Raw genomic sequence first — 25,540 nt, 5'->3', positions numbered from 1 at the left:
TCGAGCTCCAGCGTCACCTGCGGGGCGGGACGGGAGCCGGATACAACCGGATCCAACCGGAGCCAACCGGAGCCAACCGGATACATCCCAGATCCATCCCAATCCCATCTTGGTTCCACCCTGGTCCCATCCTGGATCCGTCCCTGTTCCATCCTGGTCCCATCTGGAGCCCATCCTGGATCCATCCCAGACCCATCCCAGTTCTATCCCGCTCCCATCCCGGATCCATCCAGGTTCCATCCTCATTCCATCCCGATCCCATTCCGGTTCCATCCTCATCCCACCCCGAGCCCATCCCAGTTCTATCTCGCTCCCATCCCGGCTCCATCCCGGTTCTATCCCAGCTCCATCCCTCCCCCCACCTGCCGGCTGTCCCAGTTCCCGTTCCCAGTTCCCAGTTCCCATTCCCAGTTCCCAGTCCCCATTACCTGTCTGCTGTCCCAGTTCCCGTTCCCAGTTTCCCCCATTACCTGTCTGCTGTCCCAGTTCCCGTTCCCAGTCCCCATTCCCAGTCCCCATTACCTGTCTGCTGTCCCAGTTCCCGTTCCCAGTCCCCATTACCTGTCTGCTGTCCCAGTTCACGTTCCACCTCCGGAGGCTGCTGTACCTCCATGCTCGGATCACTCCGCCCCGTTCCCAGTTCCCGTTGCCAGTTCCCAGTTCCTGTTCCCAGTTCCCGTTCCCAGTTCCCAGTTCCCATTCCCAGTTCCCAGTTCCCAGTCCCCATTACCTGTCTGCTGTCCCAGTTCCCAGTTCCCATTCCCAGTCCCCATTACCTGTCTGCTGTCCCAGTTCACGTTCCACCTCCGGAGGCTGCTGTACCTCCATGCTCGGATCACTGCTCCCGTGCTCGGCTCCATCCGCAGGATCCGGGAGGGACCAACCCCGAGGATCTCATCCCGGCGGCTGCCCTGGAACCTGTGGCACATCCCAGTATAAACCAGTATAAACCAGTATAAACCAGTATAAACCGGTGTGACCCAGTGCATCCAATGAGGGAATCCCAATGAGTCCCAGCGTGACCCAGTGTAACCCAGTGCATCCCAATGGATCCCAATATAACCCAGTGCATCCAATGAGTCCCAATGCATCCCAGTGAGCCCCAGTGCATCCCAGTGTAACGTGTCCCAGTGCATCCCAATTAATCTTATGTGTCCCAGTGTTCCCAATGCATCCCAATGAATCCCAGTGTTCCTAATGCATCCCAGTGTTCCCAGCACACCCCAGTGCTCCCAGTGCATCCCAATGAATCCCAGCACATCCCAGTGTTCCCAGTGCATCCCAATGAGTCCCAGTGCATCCCAATGCATCCCAGTGCTCCCAGTGCATCCCAATGAGTCCCAGTGCATCCCAATGCATCCCAGTGCTCCCAGTGCATCCCAATGAGTCCCAGTGCATCCCAATGCATCCCAGTGCTCCTAGTGCATCCCAATGAGTCCCAGTGCATCCCAATGAGTCCCAGTGCATCCCAATGCATCCCAGTGCTCCCAGTGCATCCCAATGAATCCCAGTGCATCCCAATGAATCCCAGCACATCCCAGTGCTCCCAGTGCATCCCAGTGTTCCCAGTGCATCCCAATGAGTCCCAGTGCATCCCAATGCATCCCAGTGCTCCCAGTGCATCCCAATGAGTCCCAGTGCATCCCAATGAATCCCAGTGCTCCTAGTGCATCCCAATGAGTCCCAGTGCATCCCAATGAGTCCCAGTGCATACCAGTGCATCCCAGTGCATTCCAGTGCTCCCAGTGCATCCCAATGAATCCCAGTGCATCCCAATGAGTCCCAGTGCTCCCAGTGCATCCCAGTGCTCCCAGTGCATCCCAATGAATCCCAGTGCTCCCAGTGTTCCCAGTGCTCCCAGTGCATCCCAATGAGTCCCAGTGCATCCCAATGAATCCCAGTGCATCCCAGTGCCTCCCAGTGCATCCCAGTGCTCCCAGTGCATCCCAGTGCTCCCAGTGCTCCCAGTGCTCCCAGTGCATCCCAATGAATCCCAGTGCATCCCAGTGCTCCCAGTGCATCCCAATGAATCCCAGTGCATCCCAGTGCTCCCAGTGCTCCCAGTGCATCCCAGTGCTCCCAGTGCACCCCCACCGAGCCCCATCCCACCTGACAAGGAAGTAAGCCAGCCCGAAGCCTGGCAGAGCCTTCCAGGCCTGCAGGAAGCGGAGCCGCGCCTGCGCCGGGGACAGCGCCCCCACCCGGTGGAGGACCTCGAGGATGCGGGGCACGAGCTGTGGGGCAGGGACCGTATGGGGCCAAATGGGGGCTATGGGCAGAGCATCACTATGGGGTATGGGGATCAGGGGAGAAGCTGTGGGTCACTATGGGGCTCACAATGGGTCACAATGGTTTGCTATGGGGCTCAAGGAGCAGCTATGGGTCACTATGGGGCTCACAATGGGTCACAATGGTTTGCTATGGGGCTCAAGGAGCAGCTATGGGTCACTATGGGGCTCACAATGGGTCACAATGGTTTGCTATGGGGCTCAGGGAGCAGCTATGGGTCACTATGGGGCTCACAATGGGTCACAATGGTTTGCTATGGGGCTCAAGGGAGCAGCTATGGGTCACTATGGGGCTCACAATGGGTCACAATGGTTTGCTATGGGGCTCAGGGAAGCAGCTATGGGTCACTATGGGGCTCAAAATGGGTCACAATGGTTTGCTATGGGGCTCAGGGAGCAGCTATGGGTCACTATGGGGCTCACAATGGGTCACAATGGTTTGCTATGGGGCTCAAGGGAGCAGCTATGGGTCACTATGGGGCTCACAATGGGTCACAATGGTTTGCTATGGGGCTCAGGGAGCAGCTATGGGTCACTATGGGGCTCACAATGGGTCACAATGGTTTGCTATGGGGCTCAAGGAGCAGCTATGGGTCACTATGGGGCTCACAATGGGTCACTATGGGTCACAATGGTTTGCTATGGGGCTCAAGGAGCAGCTATGGGTCACTATGGGGCTCACAATGGGTCACTACGGGTCACAATGGTTTGCTATGGGGCTCAGGGGAGCAGCTATGGGTCACTATGGGTCTCTATGGGTCACGTAAAGCTCACAAGGGGTCACTATGGGTCTCTATGGGTCATTATGGGTCTCTATGTGTCGCTATGGGGCTCTGTATCTCTGTGGTCTTGATATGGGTCACTATGGGTCTCTGTGGGTACCAATGGGTCTCCATGGTCCCTACGGTCTCCACGGTCTCTATGGTCTTTATGATCTCTATGGTCTCTCTATGGTGTCTCTATTGTCTCTCTCTATTGTCTCTGGTCTCTATGGTCTCTCTATGGTCTATGGTCTCTATGGTCTCTCTATGGTCCCTCTCTATGGTCTCTCTATGGTCCCTCTCTATGGTCTCTATGGTCTCTCTATGGTCTCTCTATGGTCCCTCTCTATGGTCTCTATGGTCCCTCTATGGTCTCTCTATGGTCTCTCTATGGTCTCTCTATGGTCCCTCTCTATGGTCTCTCTATGGTCTATGGTCTCTCTGCTCTCTCTATGGTCCCTCTCTATGGTCTCTATGGTCCCTCTATGGTCTCTCTATGGTCTCTCTATGGTCTCTCTATGGTCCCTCTCTATGGTCTCTCTATGGTCCCTCTCTATGGTCTCTATGGTCTCTCTATGGTCTCTCTATGGTCCCTCTCTATGGTCTCTATGGTCCCTCTATGGTCTCTCTATGGTCTCTCTATGGTCTCTCTATGGTCCCTCTCTATGGTCTCTATGGTCCCTCTATGGTCCCTCTCTATGGTCTCTCTATGGTCTCTCTGCTCTCTCTGGTCCCTCTCTATGGTCTCCATGTCCCCGGTACCTGTTTGACTTTCCCCTTCCGCTGCATCCGTGGGGGGAGCAGCACACGTGGGTCCGGGGGGGTCCTCGTTGGGGCGGGGGGGGCCTCGCTGTGGGCGTGGCCGCTCGGGGGCAGCCCCAGCAGCGCCTGCACCGCCCGAGCCTCGGCCGCAAAGGAGGGGTCGGACAGAGAGCGCCCCCTGGCGGACAGGCGGCATCCGGTCACCCAGCGGGAGTACTGCAGGGCCTGGGGGGGGGGACGGGGTCATGACAGCCTCCCCACGTGATACAGACACACACACGTGACACAGACACACACACGTGACACAGACCCCACACATGTGACACAGACCCCACACATGTGACACAGCCTCCCCACGTGATACAGACACACACACACGTGATACAGACCCCACACATGACACAGACCCCACACATATGACACAGACCCACACATAGCGACCCAGAACCCGGACTCCCAAATACCCCTCTGGAACCCCCAAGGACACCCTTGAGGTACCCATAGGAACCCCCAGCCCCATGGCTGCCCTATAGCCCCAGAGAAACCCCATAGCCCCATAGGAACCCCCAGCCCCATGGCTGCCCCATAGCCACATAGGAATCCCCAGCCCCATGGCTGCCCTATAGCCCCAGAGAAACCCCATAGCCCCATAGGAACACCTAGCCCCATGGCTGCCCCATAGCCACATAGGAATCCCCAGCTCCATGGCTGCCCCATAGGAATCCCCCAGCCCCATGGCTGCCCCATAGGAATCCCCAGCTCCATGGCTGCCCCATAGGAATCCCCCAGCCCCATGGCTGCCCCATAGGAAGTCCCCAGCCCCATGGTTGCCCCGTAGGAACCCCCCAGCTCAATAGGACCCCCCAGCCCCATAGAACCCCCCAGCCCCATAGAACCCCCAGCCCCATAGAACCCCCCCAGCCCCATAGAACCCCCCCAGCCCCATAGAACCCCACCAGCCCCATAGAACCCCCAGCCCCATAGAACCCCCCAGCCCCATAGAACCCCCCCAGCCCCATAGAACCCCCCCAGCCCCATAGAACCCCCAGCCCCATAGAACCCCCCGGCCCCATAGAACCCCCCGGCCCCATAGAACCCCCAGCCCCATAGAACCCCCCGGCCCCATAGAACCCCCAGCCCCATAGAACCCCCAGCCCCATAGAACCCCCCAGCCCCATAGAACCCCCCAGCCCCATAGAACCCCCAGCCCCATAGAACCCCTCCAGCCCCACAGCCCCAGCCCCACATCGCCCCCTGGCGCTCACGTCTCGGCAGCGCAGGTGCAGTTCGCTCATGCCCTCGGGTGTTGGCACCAGCAGCTTCAGGCAGAACCGGCGACCAACAACATCCACGTCGGGGGTGACCTCACAGCCTGGGGGGGGGGGGGGGGGGGGGGGGCATTAGGGGGGGGAGGGGCTTTGGGAGTGGGAGGGGCTTGGGGAGGTGGGCGGGGCTTGGAGAAGGTGGAGGGGCTGGGGAGGGGAGTTGGGGGCGGAGCTTGGGGAGGGACCTTGGGAGGGGGAGGAGCTTTGGGGGCGGGGCTTTGGGAAGGGGGCGGGGCTTTGGGAAGGGGGCGGGGCTTAGATAGAGGCCTGAGGAAGGGGAGGGGCTTGTGGGGGCGGTGCGTTGGGAGGGGGAGGAGCTTTGTGGGCGGGGCGTTGGGAAGGGGGCGGGGCTTGGGGAGGGGGAGCTTTGTGGGCGGGGCATAGGGAAGGGGGCGTGGCTCTGGGGGGCGTGGCTCTCACCGCGCAGGTTGAGGCTCAGGGGGGGCTCCCCCCCCCCGGGGGGGCTGCGCCCCAGAACCAGGACCGTGTCCTTGAGCACAGCATGGACCGGACGGAAGCCCCTCAGGGTCAAACGCCGCGGCCTGGGGGGGGGGCACAAAGGGGGGGTCCATGGGGGGGGGCACCCCCAAATACCCCCCCGCCCCCCATTGCCCCCCCATGGGGTACCTGTAAACCTCCAGCTCCTCACTCAGCTCCGGGACAGCAGCGAGCTCCTCCTGAGGCATCCCAGTGACTCCCAGTATGGACCAGTGGGGCCCAGCAGGGGCAGGAGATGCCCCAGTGCCACCCCCTCCCCCCTCCCCAGTACACCCCAATAGCCCTAAATGGGCACAGGATTTATCCCAGTGCCTCCCAGTTCAGCCCAGTAGGGGCAGGAGCCCCTTCCCCCCCCAGCACCTCCCAGTAGCCCTGAATAGCCCCACATGGGTATGGGATTTACCCCGTGCCTCCCAGTGCCCCCCACCAAGTGACCCCCTTACCCCCCTTTGCTCCCCCATTACTCCCCATTACCATCCCCCATAGCTCCCCATTGTTCCCCATTGCTTCCCATTGGCCCCCCATTGCCCCACTGCTCTCCATTACCCCCATTACTCATTGCCCCCCATTACCCCCATTTCCTATTGTTCCCCATTATCCCCATCGCCCCCATTGCCCCCCATTGGCTCCCATTGTTAAACATTGCCCATTATCCCCATTGCCCCCATTGCCCCCCACTACCCCCATTGTTCCCCATTGCCCCCCATTATCCCCATTTCCCATTGCCCCCCATTGCTCCCCATTCCCCCCATCACCCCCATTCCCCCCCAGGTCTCACCAGTGGCACTGGGGGCTCAGGCTCCCCCCCCAGTTTCACCTCCAGGTTGTTCAGGGCAGCATCCAGGTCATCGAGGTCCTGGCCCCCCCCGGCCCCCCCCGGCTCTGCCCCAGCCCCCACCTCATCGATCTGGTACTGGGGGGGCAAAGGGGGAGTCCCAATAGGGGACATCAATGGGGGCCTTGGGAGGGTCTCAATGGGGGTGCACAAGGGGGCTTGAGGGTCCCAATGGGGGGGGGGGTCTCAATGGGGGTCCTTGGGGGGAGTTTGGGGGTCCCAATGGGGGTGTTTGGGGGTCCCAATGGGGATGCCAATGATGATCCAAATGGGGGGGGTTGGGTTCCCAATGGGGTTCCAATTGGGGTCCCAGGAGGGCTTTGGGGGTCACATTGAGGTACTAATGGGGAGGTTTGGGGGCTCCAATGGGGGTGTTTGGGGGACCCAAAGGGGGTCTCAATGGGTGGTCCCAATGGGGGTGTTTGAGGGTGCTAATGGGGGGGTCCCAATGGAAGTGTTTGGGGAACCCAATGGGGGTCCCAATGAGGGTGTTTGGGCTTCCCAATGGGGGGTCCCAATGGGTGTATTTGGGGGTGCCAATGGGGGGTCCCAATGGGGGTGTTTGGGGGTCGCAATGAGGGGTCCCAATGGGCATATTTGGCGGTCCCAATGGGGAGTCCCAGTAGGGGTCTTTGGGGGACACAATGGGGGGGGTTTGGGGTCCCAGTGGGGGGTCCCAATGGGTGTATTTGGGTGTCCCAGTGGGGGGGTCCCAATGGGGCTGTTTGGGGAACCCAATAGGGGGTCCCAATGGGGTATCCCAATGGGGAGTTCCCAAAGGGGGTATCCCAATGGGTGTATTTGGGGGTCCCAAAGGGGGGTTCCCAATGGGGGGGCCCAATGTTGGTATTTGGGGTATCCCAATGGGGGGTTCCCAAAGGGGGTATCCAAATGGGGTATCCCAATGGGGGTATCCCAATGGGTGTATTTGGGTTTCCCAATGGGTGTATTTGGGGTATCCAAATGGGTGTATTTGGGTTTCCCAATGGGTGTATTTGGGGTATCCAAATGGGTGTATTTGGGGTTCCCAATGGGTGTATTTGGGGTATCCCAATGGGTGTATTTGGGGTTCCCAATGGATGTATTTGGGGTATCCCAATGGGTGTATTTGGGGTATCCCAATGGGTGTATTTGGGGTATACCAACGGGTGTATTTGGGGTTCCCAATGGGGTCCCCACCTGCAGCGCTGCAAACAGCAGCATCTCCTCCTCGGTGCAGTCGATCTCCTCCCGCAGCAGAGCCCAGCGCGCCTGCTCGTACAGCAGCGCGACCCGCAGCGCCCCCTGCCGGCCGGGAGGACACGGGGCACTGAGAGCCGGGGGGGTACGAGGGGGGTTTTGGGGTGTTTCAAGGTGGTTTTGGGTGTTCTTTGGGTGGCTTTGGGGTGATTCAGGGTGTTCTGTTTTTTTTGGGGGTGTTTTGGGGTGGTTTTGGTGTATTTTGGCGTGTTTCAGAGTGTTTTTGAAGTGTTTTTGGGGTGTTTTGAGGTCTTGGGCATATTTTGGGGTGTTTTGGGATGTTTTTGATGCGGTTTTGGGGTGTTTCAAAGTGGTTTTGGGGTATTTTGGGTGTTGTTAGGTGTTTTTGGTGTGATTTTGGGGTGTTTCGAGGTGTTCTTGGGTATTTTTTGGTGTTTCAGTGTGTTTTTGGGGTGTTTCAGTGTGTTTTTGGGGTGTTTTCGGGGTGTTTTTGGGGTGTTTTTGGGATGTTTTTGGGGTGTTTTTGGGGTGTTTCAGTGTGTTTTCGGGGTGTTTTTGGGGTGTTTTGGGATGTTTCCGGTACCCGGGGCTCCAGCTCCATGAAGCAGTGGTACTTGAAGCTCAGCACCAGCTCCTCATCGTCAGCCACGTCCTGCTCCAGCAGCGAGCGCGACGAGTCCAACCACCTGCAGGGGGCGCTCTGACACCGGCCGCTCCTGCCCCCCCGTGACCCACAACTGCCCCACAGCCAACCCCCAACTGCCCCACAGCCAACCCCAACTGCCCCATAACCAACCCCCAACTGCCCATAACCAACCCCAACTGCCCCATAACCAACCCCCAACTGCCCCATAACCAACCCCCAACTGCCCATAACCAACCCCAACTGCCCCATAACCAACCCCCAACTGCCCCACAACCAACCCCCAATTGCCCCATAACCAACCCCCAACCTGGCCCCCAATTGCCCCCAAACACCCAGTGGCTGCCCCCCATTTCCTCCCCCCTAACTGCCCCATGGCTGCCCCCCACCCCCCCCGCTTGACCCATAGCTGACCCCCACCTGCCCCATAGCTGCCCCCCACCCCCCCCATACCGTGAGTGCAGACGGGTTCGCCTCAGCAGGGGGTTCCCACGGGGGGGTCGGGGGGGGGGGACCGGGGCCAACCCCCCCCGGGGGGCCACGAGCATCCGGTAGCACTCGAGGGGCAGGTGGGGGGGGGGCTCCTGCCATGGCCCCTCCTCACCTTGGGGGGGGGGGGGAGTTAAACAGGGGGCGGGGCTTGAACCCCCCCCCCCCCATTGCACACTCACCTTGGGGGGGGCAGATGTGGGTCAGGTCAAAGTCAGGGGTCACGGGGGGGTCACCCCCTCCCCCCTCCTCCTCCTCGGGGGGGCGCAGCAGGGACAGCTCCTCGGGGTGGCGGATCCCTGGGGGGGGGGGGGCAGGGACAGCCGTGACCCCCCCCATGGAGAGCAATGGGACATCCCCCCCATGAGCCTCCCAATGGAACCCAATGGACACCCAATAGAACCCAATGGACCCGAATAGAAACCAATAGAACCCAATGGACCCCAATGCCCCCCCATGGAGTTCATTGCCCCCCCATAGACCCTGAATCCCCCCAATAGACCCCACTGGAGTCCATAGACCCCCAGCGGATCCCAATGGACTTCAATGACCCCCATTGCTCCCATTGCCCCTATTACCCCCCATTACCCCCATTATCCCAATTGCCCCCCATTGTCCCCATCAGCCCCATTGCCTCCCATTATCCCCATTACCCCCATTGCCCCCATTGATTCCCATTACCCCATTGCCCCATTACCCCATTGCCCCCATTACCCCCATTGCCCCCATTGATTCCCATTACCCCCCATTGATTCCCATTACCCCCCATTGACCCCCATTGCCCCCATTGACTCCCATTGACTCCCATTGATCCCCATTGTCCCCATTGCCCCTCCCCCCCTCGCACCCAGGACCCCGCACGCCTCGGCCACGGCGTGGGGCAGGGCGCGCGCGAAGCTGAGGCGCATGCGCAGGCGGCGGCCGTGGGGCATGCGCAGGCGCAGGGGGCGGTGCTGGCGCGTGAAGCGGAGCCGCGAGGCCCCGCCCACCCCCAGCGCGTCCAATGAGCGCGAGGAGCGGAGCAGCCAATGGCGGCGCTGCGGCCACCAGAGGGCGTGGTCGGACCAGTCACGTGGCACGCCTGCGGGGGTCAGACGGGGGTCATGGGGGGTTATGTGGGGTCATAGAGGGGTTATATGGGGTCAGACAGGGTCATGTGGGGTCATAGAGGGGTTATAGAGGGGTCATATGGGGTCAGACAGGGGCACGTGGGGTCAGACAGGGTCATGTAGGGTCAGACAGGGTCATGTGGGGTCATAGAGGTGTCATATGGGGTCAGACAGGGTCATAGAGGGGTCAGACAGGGTCATGTTGGGTCATTGAGGGGTCATGTGGTATCATGGGTCACGTGGGGTCAGACAGGGTCATGTGGGGTCATGAGGTCGGGGGGGGCCATGGGGGGAGGGAGCAGCCCCACTGCTGGACATGGGGCAAGGGGGCAATGGGGGAGGTTACATAGGGGGTTAGGGGGTGATATGGGGGAGTTATATGGGGTTATGAAGGGGTTATATGGGGTTATATAGGGGGTTATATAGGGGGTTATATGGGGGGTTATATAGGGGGTTATATGGGGGGTTATATAGGGGGTTATATAGGGGGTTATATGGGGTTATATGGGGGGTTATATGGGGGGTTGAATATGGGGTTATATGGGCATATAGGGGGTTGTATAGGGGGTGATAGGAGGTTATATAATGTTATATTGGGGGTTTTATAGGGGGTAACACGGGGGGGTCAATGTGGGGCAGCAGAAGGGGCACGGGGGGGGGGGGGCAGATGGAGGCCACATCCGGGGCTATTTGTGTCCCTTTATCACCCCGGGGGGGGGGGAGGGGGGGGCAGGACATGGGGGGGGGGGACGGAAGTGTGGGGGGGCCCCAATCCCGATAAGAGCCGCCCCTCCCCCCCCTTGGTGCCACTCAGCCCCACGTGATGCCCATGGGGGGGGGGGGGGGGACGACAGACACAGGGCCCAGCCCCATAGAACTGAGATGTGGGGCCCAGACCCACAAGTCCTCCCCTCCCCATGGGGCTCGTTCCCCCCCCCCCCCCCCCCCCCCCCTTCATACCCATGGGCCCTGGAGATGTGGGGCGCAGACATCAGCATCCTCCCCTATGGGGCCCATAGGGTCCCATCCTGCCCCATGGATGTGGGGTGCAGACCCATGGGGTCCCCCACCCCCATGGGGCCAGGAATGTGGGGCACAGAGCTATGGGGCCTCTATGCTTGCAGCCCTCCCCATAGAGCCACGGGATCCCAGCCCTTCCCCATGGGCCCCACACGTGTGGGGCACTCACCAATGGTTTCCACAATGAGGAGCATGAGGCCACCGATGTGGAGGTCTCCGGTGACACGGAGGGAGAGGGTGCGGGAGGTCGCTGTGGGGCTGGGGGTCACCGCTGTGGGGCCGGGGGGCTCTATGGGGCAGGGCTGCCCCATAGCATCGTCCTCATCCATGTCCACATCCACCTGCAGCTCAAAGGAGCCATCGATGGCCTCACCGGTCGCCGTCTTCAGCCCCGCCATGGTTGGGTCTTCTGCCCCACTGAGCCCTATAGAGCCTGGGTCTTCACGCCCCACAGAGCCCTATAGAGCCTGGGTCTTCCTGCCCCACAGATCCCTATAGAGCCTGGGTCTTCCTGCCCCACACAGCCCTAGAGAGCCCAAAGTCCTTCCGCCCCACAGCGCCCTATAGAGCCCTGGCTCCCTCCGTCCCGCCCCACAGAGCCCCAACTTCCCCCCTGCCACCACAGAGGAAGTGGAGCAGAGGGAGGAGCTGTGGGGCCGGATGCGGAGCTGGCAGATGTGGGGTGAGCCCCATAGCGGGTGCCCCATAAGCAACCCCCCCCCCCCTCCAAAGGGGATCAGCCCCCATCTGCCACCCCCAAAGGGTTCAGGCCCCATAGAACCCGACCCATGGGGCACTGGGGGATCCCCACATCCTCCCTCCTCCCCCCCCACTTCCCTCCAGTAAGGGCTTGGGATGCCCCATAACCAACCCCCCCCCCGCATCTGGGCCCCCCATGTCTGCCCCATAGATACCCCAGCTCCATGGCCCCCATTGTCCACCCCATAGGAGATCCCAGCCCCATGGACCCCATGTCTGCCCCATAGAGGATCCCAGCCCTATGGCCTCACATCCACCCCATAGAAGATCCCAGCCCCATGGCCCCACATCCACCCCATAGAGACCAGGCCTGGTCGCTGCTCCGCTCTTTATTGGGGGTCGCGGCACCCCACAACCAACACAAGCTCGGGGGGGGGGGGGGGGGAAAGGGGGAAGGGGATGTGAGGGGCAGCTCCCCCTGCCCCCCATGGCCCTGGGGGTGTGGGGCAGGCTATGGGGGGTCACCGGATGGCAATGAGCCCCACATCCAGCATGGCCCTGGGGGTGTGGGGCAGGCTATGGGGGGTCACCGGATGGCAATGAGCCCCACATCCAGCATGGCCCTGGGGGTGTGGGGCAGGCTATGGGGGGTCACCGGATGGCAATGAGCCCCACATCCATCAGCTTCTGGATCTTCTGTGCGATCACCGGGTTCTTGAGGTGCCTGTGGGGGATGGGGGGGGGGGGGTGAGGGGGGGACAAAGGGGACACCCCCTATGGATAATGGGGATCCCCCCTATGGATAATGGAGACCCCCCCTATGGACAATGAGGACCCACAGGGGCAGCTCCAGGGGGGCTCTGGGCACCCCTATGGGGACTCAAGAGCATCACGGGGTGACTGGGAACACCCGGAACCCCTTTGGGGCTCCAGTAGCACCCTAGGGACCCCCTGGGATGGGACCCCCTTAGGACCCCAATAACCCCCTAAGGACCTCAGTAGCATCACTTTAGTACCCCAACAACACCCTCAGGACCCCCTGGGACCCCTTTAGGACCCCAATAACCCCCTCAGGACCCCCTGGGATCCCCTGAGGACCCCAATAAGGACCCCCTGGACCCCTTTAGGACCCCAATAGCACCCCAAGGACCCCATAGCATCACTTTAGGACCCCCATGGACCCCCCCCCCCGTCCCCTGCACGCACTCGCTGAGGGCCTGGGGGTCCTTCTGCATCTGCTCCAGGATCAGGCGCATGGCAGGGTCACTCATGATGTGCTGCACCTCGGGGTCAGCCATAGCGCGGCGCTTGACCTCCTCGGGGCTGTCCTGCCGGTTGTACTGCGCCAACAGGCAGCGCTGGTAACCCTCGGCCGCCTCCTGCGGGCACAGGCGGAGGGTGTCAGACCCATGGGGACAACAGCCGGAGGGGGGGATGGGGGTTGATGGGGGGGGCTGACAACCCCATAACAGCCCTAAGGGGAGGGTGATGGGAGGGAGCTGTCAGCCCCATAACGACAACAGCCTGAGGGGGGGTGGAGCTGTCAGCCCCACGGCAACAACAGCCCGAGTGGGGGAGGATGGGGGGGTGATGGGGGGGGAGCTGTCAGCCCCACGGCGACAGCCCTAAGGGGGGGTGATGGGGGGGCTGTCAGCCCCATAACAACAACAGCCCTGGGGGGGTGATAGTCAGGGAGCTGTCAGTCCCATAGCAACAACAACAACAACAGCCCTAAGGGAGGGTGATGGGGGGGGACCCCCGCACCTTACAGCCGGCGTCCAGGTCGAGGGCGCGTTGGTAGACGTCCATGGCCTTGCTGTAATCCTTCATGGCCTCCAGTGCGGCTGCCTTCCGGGTGTAGCCTTTGACTGGGGGAGATGGGGCAAGGAGATGGGGACAGGCGGACAGGGAACAGGCAGGGAAATAGGGAACAGGTAGAGGATAAGGGAATGCAGGGAGAGGAACAGGCAGAGGAGGAAGGGGGGGTACAGGTAGAAGACAATGGGAACAGGGGCACAGGCAGAGGAACACGTGCAGGAAGAGAGGAAACAGGCAGAGGAAGAGGATAAGGAAACACAGGAAGAGGAACAGGCAGAGGGGGAGGTTACAAGTGGAGAGGATGGAATAAGCAGAGGGACAGGCAGAAAAGATGGCGACAGGCAGAAGAACAGGCAGAAAGAGAAGGAAGGGTCCAGATTGAGAACAACAGCCATAAAAAGGAAGAGAGATACAGGCAGAGCAACAGGCAGATGAAGAGCAACAAACAGCACATCAAAAGCAAGGTACAGGCGGAGAAGAAGGGGATACAGGCAGACAAACAGGCACAAAGAGGGGGACCCTAAACCACCCCCAAACACTCACTGAAGGAGGGTTCCAGGCGGATGCACTCCTCACAGTCCTGGGGAACACACCAATGGGGGGGGTGTAAGTTAAGAAACACCCCAAAACTACCCCTCCCCCCCCATTTTCACCCCCAAACCACCCCCCTAGGACCCCCCCAACCCCAGACCTTAAGGGCAAGGGGGAACTCAAGCAGCTTGGTGTAACAGGCGGCACGGTTGCTGTACAGCCTCGCCTCGTGCGGGTTGCGCCTGATGGCCTCAGTGTAGTGCTTCATAGCCTGGGGGTAATCCCCTGCCAAAAACGGGGTTCAGTGAGGGTTTGGGGGTACCCCAACACCCCCCCAACACCCCCCTGTAACCCTGTACCTCTTTGGAAGCATTCATTGCCCTTGTTCTTCTCCTGCAGCGCCAGTTCGGGGTCAATGTAAGCCAAACGCTCCTGCTCCTTCAGGATCTTCTCCGCCTGTAGCAACCCCATTGAGGGTCAAAAAGGGGTTTTTTTTGGGGGGGACACCCCCTTTTTGCCCCCCCCCATCCCATCCTCACCTGCTGGCACTTCTTGAGCACATCTGGGGTGCGATGCTCGGCCAAGGACTTGTTATAGAAGTGAATGGCATCCTTATAACGCTCCTCGCGGAAGTAGGAGTTCCCAATGCGCGCGTAAGCCCTATAGGGGTGTCAATGGGGGGGTACAGCAATAAAAGGGGGGGGGGAACACCCCGTTTATGACACCCCCCCCCCCCCAAAGACCCACTTAGCAATCTGCCTGTAGTCCTCCCGGTTCTGCCGTCCCACTTCAATGGCCTTTTCACACAGCTCCCGGCACCGTGGGTATGCACCGGTCTCAAAGTGGACGGCTGGGGGGGGAAATGGGGGTTCAATGGGGGGGGGGGTGGGGGGGTAACAAAGGGGGGGTTGGGGGGGTGAGGAAGGGGGTTGGGGGGTTATAAGGGGGGGGTTGGGAGGGGTTAAGAGGGGTTTTTGGGGGGTTTCAGGGGGGGTTTTGGGGGGTTCGGGGGGGGTTTTGGGGGTGCAGGGGGGGTTTGGGGGTTCAGGGGGGTGTTTGGTGGGGACAAGCAGGGTTTTGGGGGTTCAAGGGGGTTTTGGGGTGTTCGGGGGGTTCAAGCAAAGCTTTGGGGGTTCAACAGGGGGCTTTGGGGCATTCAGAGGTGGTATTGGGGTGCTGAGGATTGGTTTTGGGGGTTCAGGAGTGGTTTTTGGGGTGCTGAGAGTTGATTTTGGAATGTTCCCATTTGGTTTTGGGGTATTCAGGTTCAGTTTTGGGGTTCAGGTTCAGTTTTGGGGTTCAGGGTCAGTTGTTGGGGTGCTGAGTGTTGGTTTTGGGGTTCAGGGTCAGTTGTTGGGGTGCTGAGTGTTGGTTTTGGGGTATTCAGGTTCAGTTTTGGGGTTCAGGGTCAGTTGTTGGGGTGCTGAGTGTTGGTTTTGGGGTATTCAGGTTCAGTTCTGGGGTTCAGGGTCAGTTGTTGGGGTTCAGGGTCAGTTGTTGGGGTGCTGAGTGTTGGTTTTGGGGTATTCAGGTTCAGTTTTGGGGTTCAGGGTCAGTTGTTGGGGTTCAGGGTTGGTTGTTGGTTGCTGACCGGCCTGGTTGGTGACATAGGTCATGTTTGTGGGGTCGAGCTCCTCGGCGCGGGTGTAGTGAGCCAGAGCTGTGGGGAAATCCTTCCGCTTGTAGGCAGCATTGCCCAGCTCCTTCTCCCGCTGGGCCTGGGGGGGGGAACACCCCAAAAACACTGTCAGAACCCCCAATGCACCTCAAAACCTGACCTAATACCCCAAAAACTGACCAAATACCCCCAAAACCTGCTCAAATACCCCCAAAAACTGCTCAGATACCCCAAAACCTGACCAAATACCCCCAAAAACTGCTCAAATACCCCAAAACCCACCCAAACACTCCAAAACCTGCAAAAAATACCCCCCAAAACCACCCAAATACCCCCAAAACTGCCCAAAAACCTTCCCAAACCCCCCAAAAACTCCCAAAACACCCCAAAAACCTGCTCAAACCCCCCAAAATGTGCCCCAAAACCCCAACCCCTCCCCAAACCATGCCCTAGAACCCCCCCTAACCCCTCCCCCTCACTGCAGACCCCCCCCATGGCTGTGATTGGGGGGGGGGGCACACCCCAAACCCCCCCCCCCCCCCCCCCAACCCCCCCCCCCCCCCCCCCTCACCTCCTTCTTGTTCGCGGGGAGCTCCTCGGGGGGGGGGGGCTGGGCTGGGGGCTTGGGGGGGGGTGGGGGGGGGGGGGATGGGGCCTCCTCCTCCTCCTCGGCCCCACTCAGATCCACCCCCAGCAGCACACTCAGGGTGGTCATGACCCGCGGGTCCTGCAGCTTCCTGGGGGGGGGACACACCCCAAGAGTGAGCACAGGCACCCCTAAAGGGACCCCAAAACCATCCCCATGCACCCCAAAGTGACTGAAACTGACCCAAACCATCCCTATCCACCCCAAAAGTGACCCTAACCCTAACTCAAAACCACCCCCATGCACCCCAAAGCCCCCCATGTACCCCAAAAGTGACCCTAAAACCATCCCTATGCACCCCAAATCTCACCCCCAAGCCCCCATGCACCCCCAAAACCATCCCCATGCACCCCAAAAGTGACCCTAACCCCCCCATGCACCCCAATACCGACCCCAAACCCCCCATGCACCCCAAAACCGACCAAAAACCATCCCCATGCATCTCAAAACCGACTCCAAATTCCCCCATGCACCCCAAAGGTGACCCCAAAAGTGACCCAAAACCATCCCCATGCACCCCAAAAGTGACCCTAACCCCCCCATGCACCCCAAAACTGACCCAAAACCCCCTGATGCACCCCAAAAGTGACCCCAGAACTAACCCCAAACCCCCATGCACCCCAAAAGTGACCCCAAAAGTATCCCCATGCACCCCAAAAGTGACCCTAACCCCCCCCATGCACCCCAAAACTGACCCCAAAACCCCCTGATGCACCCCAAAAGTGACGCCAGAACTGACCCCAAGCCCCCATGCACCCCATAAGTGACCCCAGAACTGACCCCAAGCCCCCATGCACCCCATAAGTGACCCCATAAGTGCCCCCCCGTTCCCGTACGAGCCCAGCCTCGCGGGGTCCCTGCGCAGCTGCTCCAGCAGCCCCCGGTACTCAGGGTCCCGCAGCAGGTTCCGGGTCCTGGGGTCACCCTCCAGCCGGGTCAGCAGGTCAGGGGCACTGAAGGGGTTCAGGAGCTTCCGCTCTGGGGGGGGGGGGGGGAGAGGGGGGAACAGCGGCTGTGAGCACGTGACACACCCCCCCCAGGTCACCCAAACCCCATCACTGACCCCAAACCCTATCATTGACCCCCCCCAACCCCCATCATAGACCCCAAGTCCATCATTGACAACCCCAAACCCAATCATTGATGCCTCCAAACCCAATCACTGACCCCAAACCCATCACTGACCCCAAACCCCATCACTGACCCCAAACCCCATCATAGACCCCCACAAACCCCCATAATTGACCCCAAAGAACACCATCATTGACCCCCCCAACCCCATCAATGCCCCTCCACCCCCATTATTAGCCCCCCAAACCCCACCCCTGACCCCCCCAACCCCATCATTGACTCCCCCAACCCCCACCTTTGATGCCCCCCAACCCATCACTGCCCCAAACCTCACCATTGACCCTCCAACCCATCATTGATCCCCCAACCCTCATCACTGACCCCTCCCGATCGCACCCTTGACCCCCCCACCCCCATCATTGACCCCCCCAAACCCCATCATTGACCCCCCCAACCCCATCATTGACCCCCCCAAACCCCATCATTGACCCCATCATTGACCCCCCCACCCCCATCATTGACCCCCCCAACCCCATCATTGACCCCATCATTGACCCCCCCCACCCCCATCACTGACCCCATCATTGACCCCCCCCACCCCCATCATTGACCCCCCCAAACCCCATCATTGACCCCCCCCCCCACCCCCATCATTGACCCCCCCCAACCCCATCATTGACCCCCCCATCACTGACCCCCCCACCCCCATCATTGACCCCATCATTGCCCCCCCCTCACCCGCCAGCCTCGCCTCCACCCCCCGCAGCCCCTCCCGGAGCTGTGTGTTGTGGGGCTCATGTCTCAGCCCCTCCTCGTACGTGGCCTTGGCCTCCTCCAGGCGCTGCAGGAACTCCAGAGCTGCTGCCTTGCGGGAGTAACCCTGGGGGGGGGCACGTGGGGGGGGGTCACGTGGGGGGGCAGGAGCACCCATGGGTGATGGGGTCACGTGGGGGGGCAGGAGCACCCATGGGTGATGGGGTCACACAGGGGCAGGGAACACCCATGGGTGATGGGGTCAGGTGGGAAAGGGTCACAGAGGGGTCAGGGAGCACCCATGGGTGATGGGGTCACATGGGGAAGGGTCACACAGGGGTCAGGGAGCACCCATGGGTGCTGCAGTCATGTGGGGCACGGAGCCAGCAGGGAGAGGGAGCACCCAGGGGTGCTTAGAGCCACAGACACAGACAGGAGCACCCATGGGCAGTGCAGGCCCAACAGAGGTGGACACACAACACACACACTAGAGATGATAAAGCACCCATGGGTGCTATGGGTTTCACACTGAGACACCCACAGGAAGTGATGGAGCACCCATAGGTGCTATGGGGTTCATACACACACATACAGAAGAGGTGATGGAGTGTCTATGGGTGCTATGGATCTCACATTGAGGCACCCACAAGAGGTGATGGAGCACCCATGGGTGCCATGGGCCTCACTCACACACACCCATGGATACTATGGTCTCACCTTGGCCCAGTCCGGCCTCAGCTCCAGCATACGACAGGCATCCGCCAGCGCTCACATTGAGGCACACACACACGTACTGATGGAACACCCATAGGTGCTATGGGGCTGACCCATAGGTGCTCTAGGTCTCACCTTGGCCCAGTCCGGCCTGAGCTCCAGTGTGCGGCAGGCATCAGCCAGCGCTCACATTGAGGCACTCATACACCCATGGATGCTATGGGGCTCACACACACACACATAGGAGGTAATGGAGCACCCATGGGTCTCACCCATAGGTACTATAGGTCTCACCTTGGCCCAGTCCGGCCTGAGCTCCAGTGTCCGGCAGGCATCCGCCAGCGCTCACATTGAGGCGCACACACACACATAGAAGGTGCTGGAGCACCCATAGGTGCTATGGGGCTGACCCATAGGTCTCACCTTGGCCCAGTCTGGCCCGAGCTCCAGTGTCCGACAGGCATCAGCCAGCGCTCACATTGAGGCACTCACACACCCATGGGTGCTATGGGGCTCACACACACACACACAGGAGGTGCTGGAGCACCCATAGGTGCTATGGGTGTCACACACACACCCATAGGTGATATGGGGCTGCCCCATAGGTGCTATGGGTCTCACCTTGGCCCAGTCCGGCCTGAGCTCCAGTGTGCGGCAGGCATCCGCCAGCGCCCGCGCGTACTCCCCCTGCCTGGCATAGGCTGCTGAGCGGTTGCTGAACAGGACGTGGTTGTTGGCGTCGAGCGCGATGGCAGCAGAGTAATGTCTGACAGCAGCAGCAACGTCCCCATCCGCCAGAGCCTGGTTCCCCTGCTCCTTCAGAGCCTGCACCTGAGCATGGGGCATGTGTGAGGGGGGGGGAAGGGGGAGGGGACATGGGGAGGGGGACACGAGAATGGGGAGGGGGACACAGGGAGGGGGAGGGCACGAGGATGAAGGGGGAAGGGGACACGAGGATGAGGAGGGGACATGGGGGGAAGGGGACACGAGGATGAGGGGGACACGAGGAGGGGGAGGGCATAAGGAGGGGGCACGAGGAAGGGGAGGGGCCAAGGAGAGGAGGGGGAGGGGACACAGGGGGAGGAGGACACGAGGAAGGGGAGGGGCTAAAGGGGGGAGGGGGACACGAGGAGGGGGAGGGGGACAGGAGGATGAGGAGGGGGCATGAGGAGGGGGAGGGGACACGAGATTGGGGGGGGACACAGAGGGAGGGGGACTCAAGGTTGGGGAGGGGGAGGGGATGAGGAGATGAGCATGAGAGTGGGACAGGAGGAGGGGACACGAGGATGAAGGGGGGAGGGGGAGGAAGAGCAAGAAGGGGAACGCACAGGGGCTCCCAGAGCCCCCCCCCCCCCCCCCGAGCCCCTGCAGAACAGCCCCGGAGACCCCGGATCCCCTCAGCCCTGCTCCGGGCCCCGAACCCCTCAGGGCAGCCCCTCCCCCCCCCCCCCCAGAGGCCTGTGGGGACCCCTCCCCTCTATAGAGCCCTATGGGGACCCCTCCCCCCCCATGGGGACCCCTCCCCCCCCACAGCGCCCTATGGAGACCCCCCCTCCCCCCCCGGACCCCTCCCCCACCTCCTCCATGGCCGCTCCTCTCCCGCCGCCACCGCGCCGCCTTCTGGAAGCTGCTAGAACCCCGAGGCCCCGCCCACCTCGCGCCCCATTGGCTGCCGGCCCCGCCCGCCCGCCCCCGCTCGGGCGCTCCCATTGGCTGCCCGCAGCGGTTCCTCTTCCCCATTGGCCAAAAAGGGGGGGGGGCGGGGGGAATAGGGCCCGCCTCCCCGACCTCCGCCGGAAGCCGGCGGTAAGGCCCGCCCTCCCACTTCCCCGGGCGCTGATTGGCCGAGCCGGCCGGCGCTGGGCGCCTATTGGTGGGGAGCGGAGGTGCTTTCTGGAATCTTCCACCTCTCCTATTGGCTGAGAGAGCTGCCAATCAGGAGGGGAGCGCCGGGGGGGGGGAGGGCGCCACCCGGCGGCGCGGAGGCCTCGCTGGGGTTTGTAGCGCGGGGCGGGGCTTGTATCAATGGGGCGTGGCTTATATCAACGGGGGCGTGGCTTGTACCAATGGGCGGGGCTTGCAACAATGGGGCGTGGTTTGTACCAATGGGCGGGGCTTGTATAAATGGGGCGTAGCTTGTACCAACGGGGGCGTGGTTTGTATCAACGGGGGCGTGGCTTGTGCCGATGGGCGGGGCTTGTACCAATGGGGCGGGGCTTGTACCGCTGGGGGGCGTGGCTTGTATGAATGGGAGCGGGTCCTAGCAACGGGGCGTGGCTTGTATCGCAGGGGGCGGGGCTTATGCCAATGGGGCGTGGCTTGCTGGGTGGAAACATGACCTTGACGTGAGCCTGGTGCACCCCCTCCCGTGCCCCCCCCCTCCCCCCCCCCAAATCCCATTGGGACCCTGGGAAAGACGCAATAGAGGAGAAAGGAGCCGCTGGATTTATTATGGGGGGGGGGAGGCCTTTTTGGGTCCATTTTCCCTGATTTTGGTCCTTTCCCCCCAGTTCCAACAGCGGGGGGGGGGGAGGGGTGAAGGCACCTCGCAAAGGGGGGGGCGGACGATTGACACCCCCCCCAGACCCCTGGATCCCCCCCCCATAACCCCTCCCCATGGTCTCTTGTTCTAATGGGGGGGGTCAATGAAGGGGGGGGCAGATCCATGGGGCCCCCCCCCCAACCCCATCTGCCCCAAATACACCTTTTTCCCCCCCAAAAGCAGCTGTGTGGGAAAGAAAAACACCTTAAAAAACCCCAAATGTCCCTAAAAAGGGATGGGGGGGGGGGGGGGGAAGGGCAAAGGGGGACTGACCCCCCCCAACACCTCCATTGACCCCCCCAAATGTCCTTATAATGGGGCGCACCCCCTTGGGGGGGGGGGTCTCCCGTATCTCTCTATTGTGATCCATCCCCACCCCCCCCATCAGGACCCCCCAGTGCCGTGGGGCACCCGCCCCCCCCGGTACCCCCGAGCGCTGGGGGGGGGTGGGGGTGGTGGGGGGGGCGGTGGGGGCGGGGGGGGGAACACGGTCCGGATGCCTCCATCCTCGGGGGCCCGCAGGGGTCGCAGCTGCAATCGGCCCCCGACGCCTCCCCCCCCCCCCCCCGCTTTGTGCGGTGGTACCGGCGGAGCCCCCCCCCCTCCCCCCCCCCATCCTCCTCTTCCTCCTCCTCCACCACCCCCCCCCCAGCACCCCCAGCACCAGCCCTGCTGCCGCCGCCCCCCCCGCGGCCGCCGCCGGTGGTAGCGCCCGGGGGGGGGCCGGGTGCTGGCGGGGGGGGTGGGGGGGTCCCGGTGACCCCCCCGGTGACCCCGCCCCCGGGGCTGGCTCCGCCCCCGCCCGTGCCTGGGCACACAACGTGGCTCCGGTGCCGCCGGGGGGGGCGGGGTCGAGCGTGGCCAGGCACACCCGGTACGGCGCACGCGGCTGCAGTGACGTCACCACGTACTCCCCCCGCTCCCCCCGCACCAACGTCTCCGTTACCGACCCCAAACCCGGACGGTACCAACTCAACCGTAGGGAGGCTCCGGGGGGGGCCGGAGGCCACCGGATCCTCAACCCCCCCCCCGGAGCCCCTTGGACCCATAACCCCCCCCCCACACCGGCAGCGGACGATGCCACAGCCGCGGGGGGGGCACCGGTAACACCGGACACCCCATTGCCAACACCGTGCCCGGGGGGGTCGCACGCATCCATCTCCCCCCGCAGCTCCCCCACCGGTAGCCCCCGTAACCGCGCCGGCGCTTGGCACAACAACCCCTTGACCTCGAGGCCGTTGGGTGCCTGTCGCCGTAACCAGTCCCGTAACCACCGCAGGTTACAACCGCAGAACCAGGGGTTGTTGCGCAGCCCCAGGTGACTCAGGCTGCCCAGGTCGTCGAACAACCCTCGCGGTAACGTGGTCAGGTTGTTGTCCGACAGGTCCAGGCGCTCCAGCGCCGCCATACGCGCCAACGCGCCGGGCGGCACGTGGTTGATGGCGTTGGCCGCCAGCGACAGGCGGCGCAGGCGGGCGCGCGGTAGGTTGGCCGGTGGTGCGGCCAGTGCGTTACGGCCCAATGACAGCTCACTGAGGTTGCCCAAGCGGCTGAAGGTGTCGTCGGCCATGCGCTGGTTGGCCAGGAGGTTGCCATCCAACACCAGCCGCCGCAGCGCCGGTAACCCCTCGAAGGCGCGCAAGGGGATGGTGTGGATGCGGTTGTCGTCGAGGCGCAGCTCCTCCAGCGCCGGCGGTAGCCCCGGTGGGACACTGCTGAGGTGGTTGCGGGACAGGAAGAGCAGACGCAGGCGACTGTTGTCGGCGAACGCGTCCTCCTCGATGGCGGCCGCCGACACCGAGTTGTCGTCCAGGTGTAGGCGCTCGAGCAGCGGCGCCCGCGCCAGCGCCCGCCGGCACAACCCGCGCACGTTGTTGTCCTGCAGGTGTAGCTCCCGCAGCGCCGGCGGGAGGTGCGCCGGGAGGTGTTCCAAGGCATTGGCGTACAGGTAGAGCACCTTGAGCGCCGACAGCCGCGCCAGGCGCGCCGGGATCCCGGCGTCACCGATGCGGTTGTTCTGCAGGAACAGGGTCGTGACACCCGCAGGGACACCCTCCGGGATGGACGTCAGGCCGCGGTCGTTGCAGTACACTCGGCCTCCGGCACAGCGGCAAACGGAGGGGCAGGGGGTGACCGGGGGGGGGGGGGGACAGGAGGAGGAGGAGGAGGAGGGAGGGGGGGGGGGAGGGGGAGGGGGGAGGAGGGGGGGGAAAGGGGAGGGGGGGCCATGGGGGGAGGGGGGCTGGAGAGGAGGGGGGTGGTTGGTGTCAGGTGAGGAAATAGGGAACACCCCCCCCCCCAGTGAATACAGAGGGCAGGGACCCCCCCACTGAACCCCATAGATAGAGCAGAGACCCCTTACTTAATGCCATAGATAGGGCAGGGACCCCCCCACTGAGACCCATAAATAGGGACCCCCCCACTAAACCCCATAGATAGGGCAGGGACCCCCCCTCCAATCCCATATATAGGGACCCCCCCACTGAACCCCATAAATAGGGCAGGGACTCCCTCACTGAACCCCATACATAGGGCAGGGCCCCCCCCCTCCAATCCCATAGATAGGGACCCCCCCACTGAACCCCATAGATAGAGCAGGGACCCATTACTGAATGCCATAGATAGGGCAGGGACCCCCCCACTGAACCCCATGGATAGGGACACCCCATTATGAACCCCATGCATAGGACAGGGACCCCTCCAAACCACATAGGTAAGAACACCCCACACTGAGCCCCATACATAGGACAGGGACCCCTTACTGAGCCCCATAGATAGGGCAGCAATCCCCTCTAAATCCCATACATAGGATAAGGACAACCCCCAAATCTATACATAGGGCAGGCCCCCCCCCACTGAACACCATACATAGGACAGGGACCCCCCTCCTTAGCCCCATAGATAGGGACACCCCACACTGAACCCATACATAGGACAGGGACCCCTTACTGAGCCCTATAGATAGGGCAGGAACACCTTAGATAGGGACATCCCATACTGAGCCCTATAGATAGGGCAGGGATCCCCCCACTCCCCTCTAAGGGACCTGTGTGCATCCCCCCAAAACCCCACATATAGGGGAGGGACCAACCCTATTGAACCCCATAGGTAACTCAGGGACACCCCTATAAGGGACCTATGTGCTGCCCCCCAATTGACCCCCATATATAGGGCAGGGACCCCACACTGGACCCCATCCATAGCACAGGGGGGCCTGTGTCCTCCCCCCCAACCCCATATATAGGGCAAGACCCCCATTTATATGGCAGCCCCCCCAAAGAACCCTATAGGGCAGGACCCCCCCCCACCCCATAGTCAATGGGGAGCCCCTACCTGCGTTCTATGGGTCCAGGTCCTTGTGCTACCGGTTCCGATGCTCCATGGCCCCCCCGCCTTGGGGGGGCCCCTTTGGGGGGGGGGGGATGGGATGAGAAGGGGTCATGACCCCGGTGTTGGGGCCCCCCCCGGGTGCTCATTACCCCCCCGCATTAATGAACCAGCCCAATTAACAGCAGCTCATTAAGGAAATGCCCCCCCCCCATCCCCCCCCCCATGGGGCCCCTATGCCCCAGGGTCACCATTGCATCAGCAAGGGCCTGGTGCTGTCCCCCCCCCCCCATACTGGAGCACCCATGGGTGTTGGGGAGGGGGGGGGAACAGCACCCTGGGACCCCCCCCAACTGGAGCACCCATGGGTGGGGGGGGGGGGGAACAGTCACCCTGGGACCCCCCGCCCCCAACTGGAGCACCCATGGGTGTTGGGGGGGGGGGAAGAACAGTCACCCTGGGACCCCCCCCCCCCCCCCCCATTGCATGTGCCCCTCCCCCCCGGTTGAGCATCACTGGGGATCGGGGGGGGGGTTGAAGGGGTTTGGGGGTGTCCGGGGGGGGTTAAAGGGGCTCGGGGGGGGGGGGCTCATGGGGGGGTTCAACCTCCGGGCCCCCCCCCCCCCCTCCGCGGCCGCTTGGGCCCCTCCCCCCCATTGGAGCATCCCCGACATTGGAGGGGGAGGGGAAGAAGCGGAGGTTTTGGGGGGGGTCGTGGGGGTTGGAGGGGGTCACGGGGGGGTTGGGGGGTCATGGGGGGGGGGGGGGGCTCTGTCCGGTGGTGCCGGAGGTGGGGGGATGGGCTCCGCTGCCGCCGCTCCGGCCCCTCCCCCCCCCCGCTCCGGAGCATCAATGGGTACCACGGGGGGGGGGGGGGGGGATGGCGGGGGG

At 62.4% G+C, this 25,540-nt stretch overlaps 3 protein-coding genes across 5 annotated transcripts; all 3 read right to left on the bottom strand.

The window, feature by feature from the left end:
- Positions 1-620: 620 nt before the first annotated feature.
- Positions 621-11,358, bottom strand: LOC117437465 (fermitin family homolog 3-like). The gene is made up of 13 exons (XM_034071834.1): positions 11,100-11,358; positions 9,649-9,882; positions 8,984-9,100; positions 8,766-8,916; positions 8,253-8,355; positions 7,649-7,753; positions 6,413-6,547; positions 5,764-5,813; positions 5,557-5,678; positions 5,077-5,183; positions 3,812-4,036; positions 2,110-2,234; positions 621-918 (listed from the first exon to the last, which is right to left on the bottom strand). Exons 1-13 carry the CDS (start codon positions 11,326-11,328, stop codon positions 621-623), a joined length of 2,001 nt encoding a protein of 666 aa, XP_033927725.1. The 5' UTR covers positions 11,329-11,358.
- A 707-nt stretch (positions 11,359-12,065) lies between these two features.
- STIP1 (stress induced phosphoprotein 1) lies at positions 12,066-20,423 on the bottom strand. 3 transcript variants are annotated; one of them, XR_004550455.1, is made up of 15 exons: positions 20,358-20,423; positions 19,402-19,611; positions 18,052-18,193; positions 17,079-17,220; positions 16,168-16,333; positions 15,570-15,696; positions 14,726-14,828; positions 14,518-14,638; positions 14,338-14,434; positions 14,139-14,263; positions 13,991-14,027; positions 13,394-13,497; positions 12,836-13,008; positions 12,188-12,353; positions 12,066-12,122 (listed from the first exon to the last, which is right to left on the bottom strand). XR_004550455.1 is itself a non-coding variant. In XM_034071829.1 (14 exons), exons 1-14 carry the CDS (start codon positions 20,364-20,366, stop codon positions 12,281-12,283), a joined length of 1,629 nt encoding a protein of 542 aa, XP_033927720.1. In that variant the 5' UTR covers positions 20,367-20,423; the 3' UTR covers positions 12,077-12,280. The 3 variants fall into 3 exon arrangements, 2 of the variants coding, with proteins under 2 accessions (XP_033927720.1, XP_033927721.1); XM_034071829.1 differs by having other exon boundaries at positions 12,077-12,353; XM_034071830.1 differs by lacking the exons at positions 19,402-19,611; positions 20,358-20,423 and adding an exon at positions 18,784-18,848 and having other exon boundaries at positions 12,077-12,353.
- Positions 20,411-23,459, bottom strand: LOC117437464 (leucine-rich repeat transmembrane protein FLRT1-like; the record flags this gene model as incomplete). Its single annotated transcript, XM_034071833.1, has 2 exons — positions 20,411-20,647; positions 22,101-23,459. Coding segments are annotated over 2 exons (1,596 nt in total), but the record flags the coding sequence as incomplete, so codon positions are not given.
- Between the last annotated feature and the right edge of the window lie 2,081 nt (positions 23,460-25,540).

The sequence above is a fragment of the Melopsittacus undulatus genome, chromosome 22, assembly GCF_012275295.1.
Source record: "Melopsittacus undulatus isolate bMelUnd1 chromosome 22, bMelUnd1.mat.Z, whole genome shotgun sequence".
Taxonomy (NCBI): Eukaryota; Metazoa; Chordata; class Aves; order Psittaciformes; family Psittaculidae; genus Melopsittacus; species Melopsittacus undulatus.
Note: the sequence above shows the minus strand (reverse complement) of the source record. Positions and strands in the feature narration are given on the sequence as shown.

Excerpts from the sequence above, each read along its gene's own strand:
- LOC117437465 (XM_034071834.1), bottom strand. The coding sequence starts at position 11,328 with ATGGCGGGGCTGAAGACGGCGACCGGTGAGGCCATCGATGGCTCCTTT. Across the intron at positions 8,356-8,765 it reads CGAACCCGTCTGCACTCACG|GTGGTTGGACTCGTCGCGCT; the intron begins GTATGGGGGGGG and ends CGCCCCCTGCAG. Across the intron at positions 2,235-3,811 it reads GGAAGGGGAAAGTCAAACAG|CTCGTGCCCCGCATCCTCGA; the intron begins GTACCGGGGACA and ends CCTGCCCCACAG.
- STIP1 (XM_034071829.1), bottom strand. Across the intron at positions 18,194-19,401 it reads TCAGGCCGGACTGGGCCAAG|GGTTACTCCCGCAAGGCAGC; the intron begins GTGAGACCCATA and ends GCCCCCCCCCAG. Across the intron at positions 15,697-16,167 it reads TCCCCGCGAACAAGAAGGAG|GCCCAGCGGGAGAAGGAGCT; the intron begins GTGAGGGGGGGG and ends TCCCCCCCCCAG.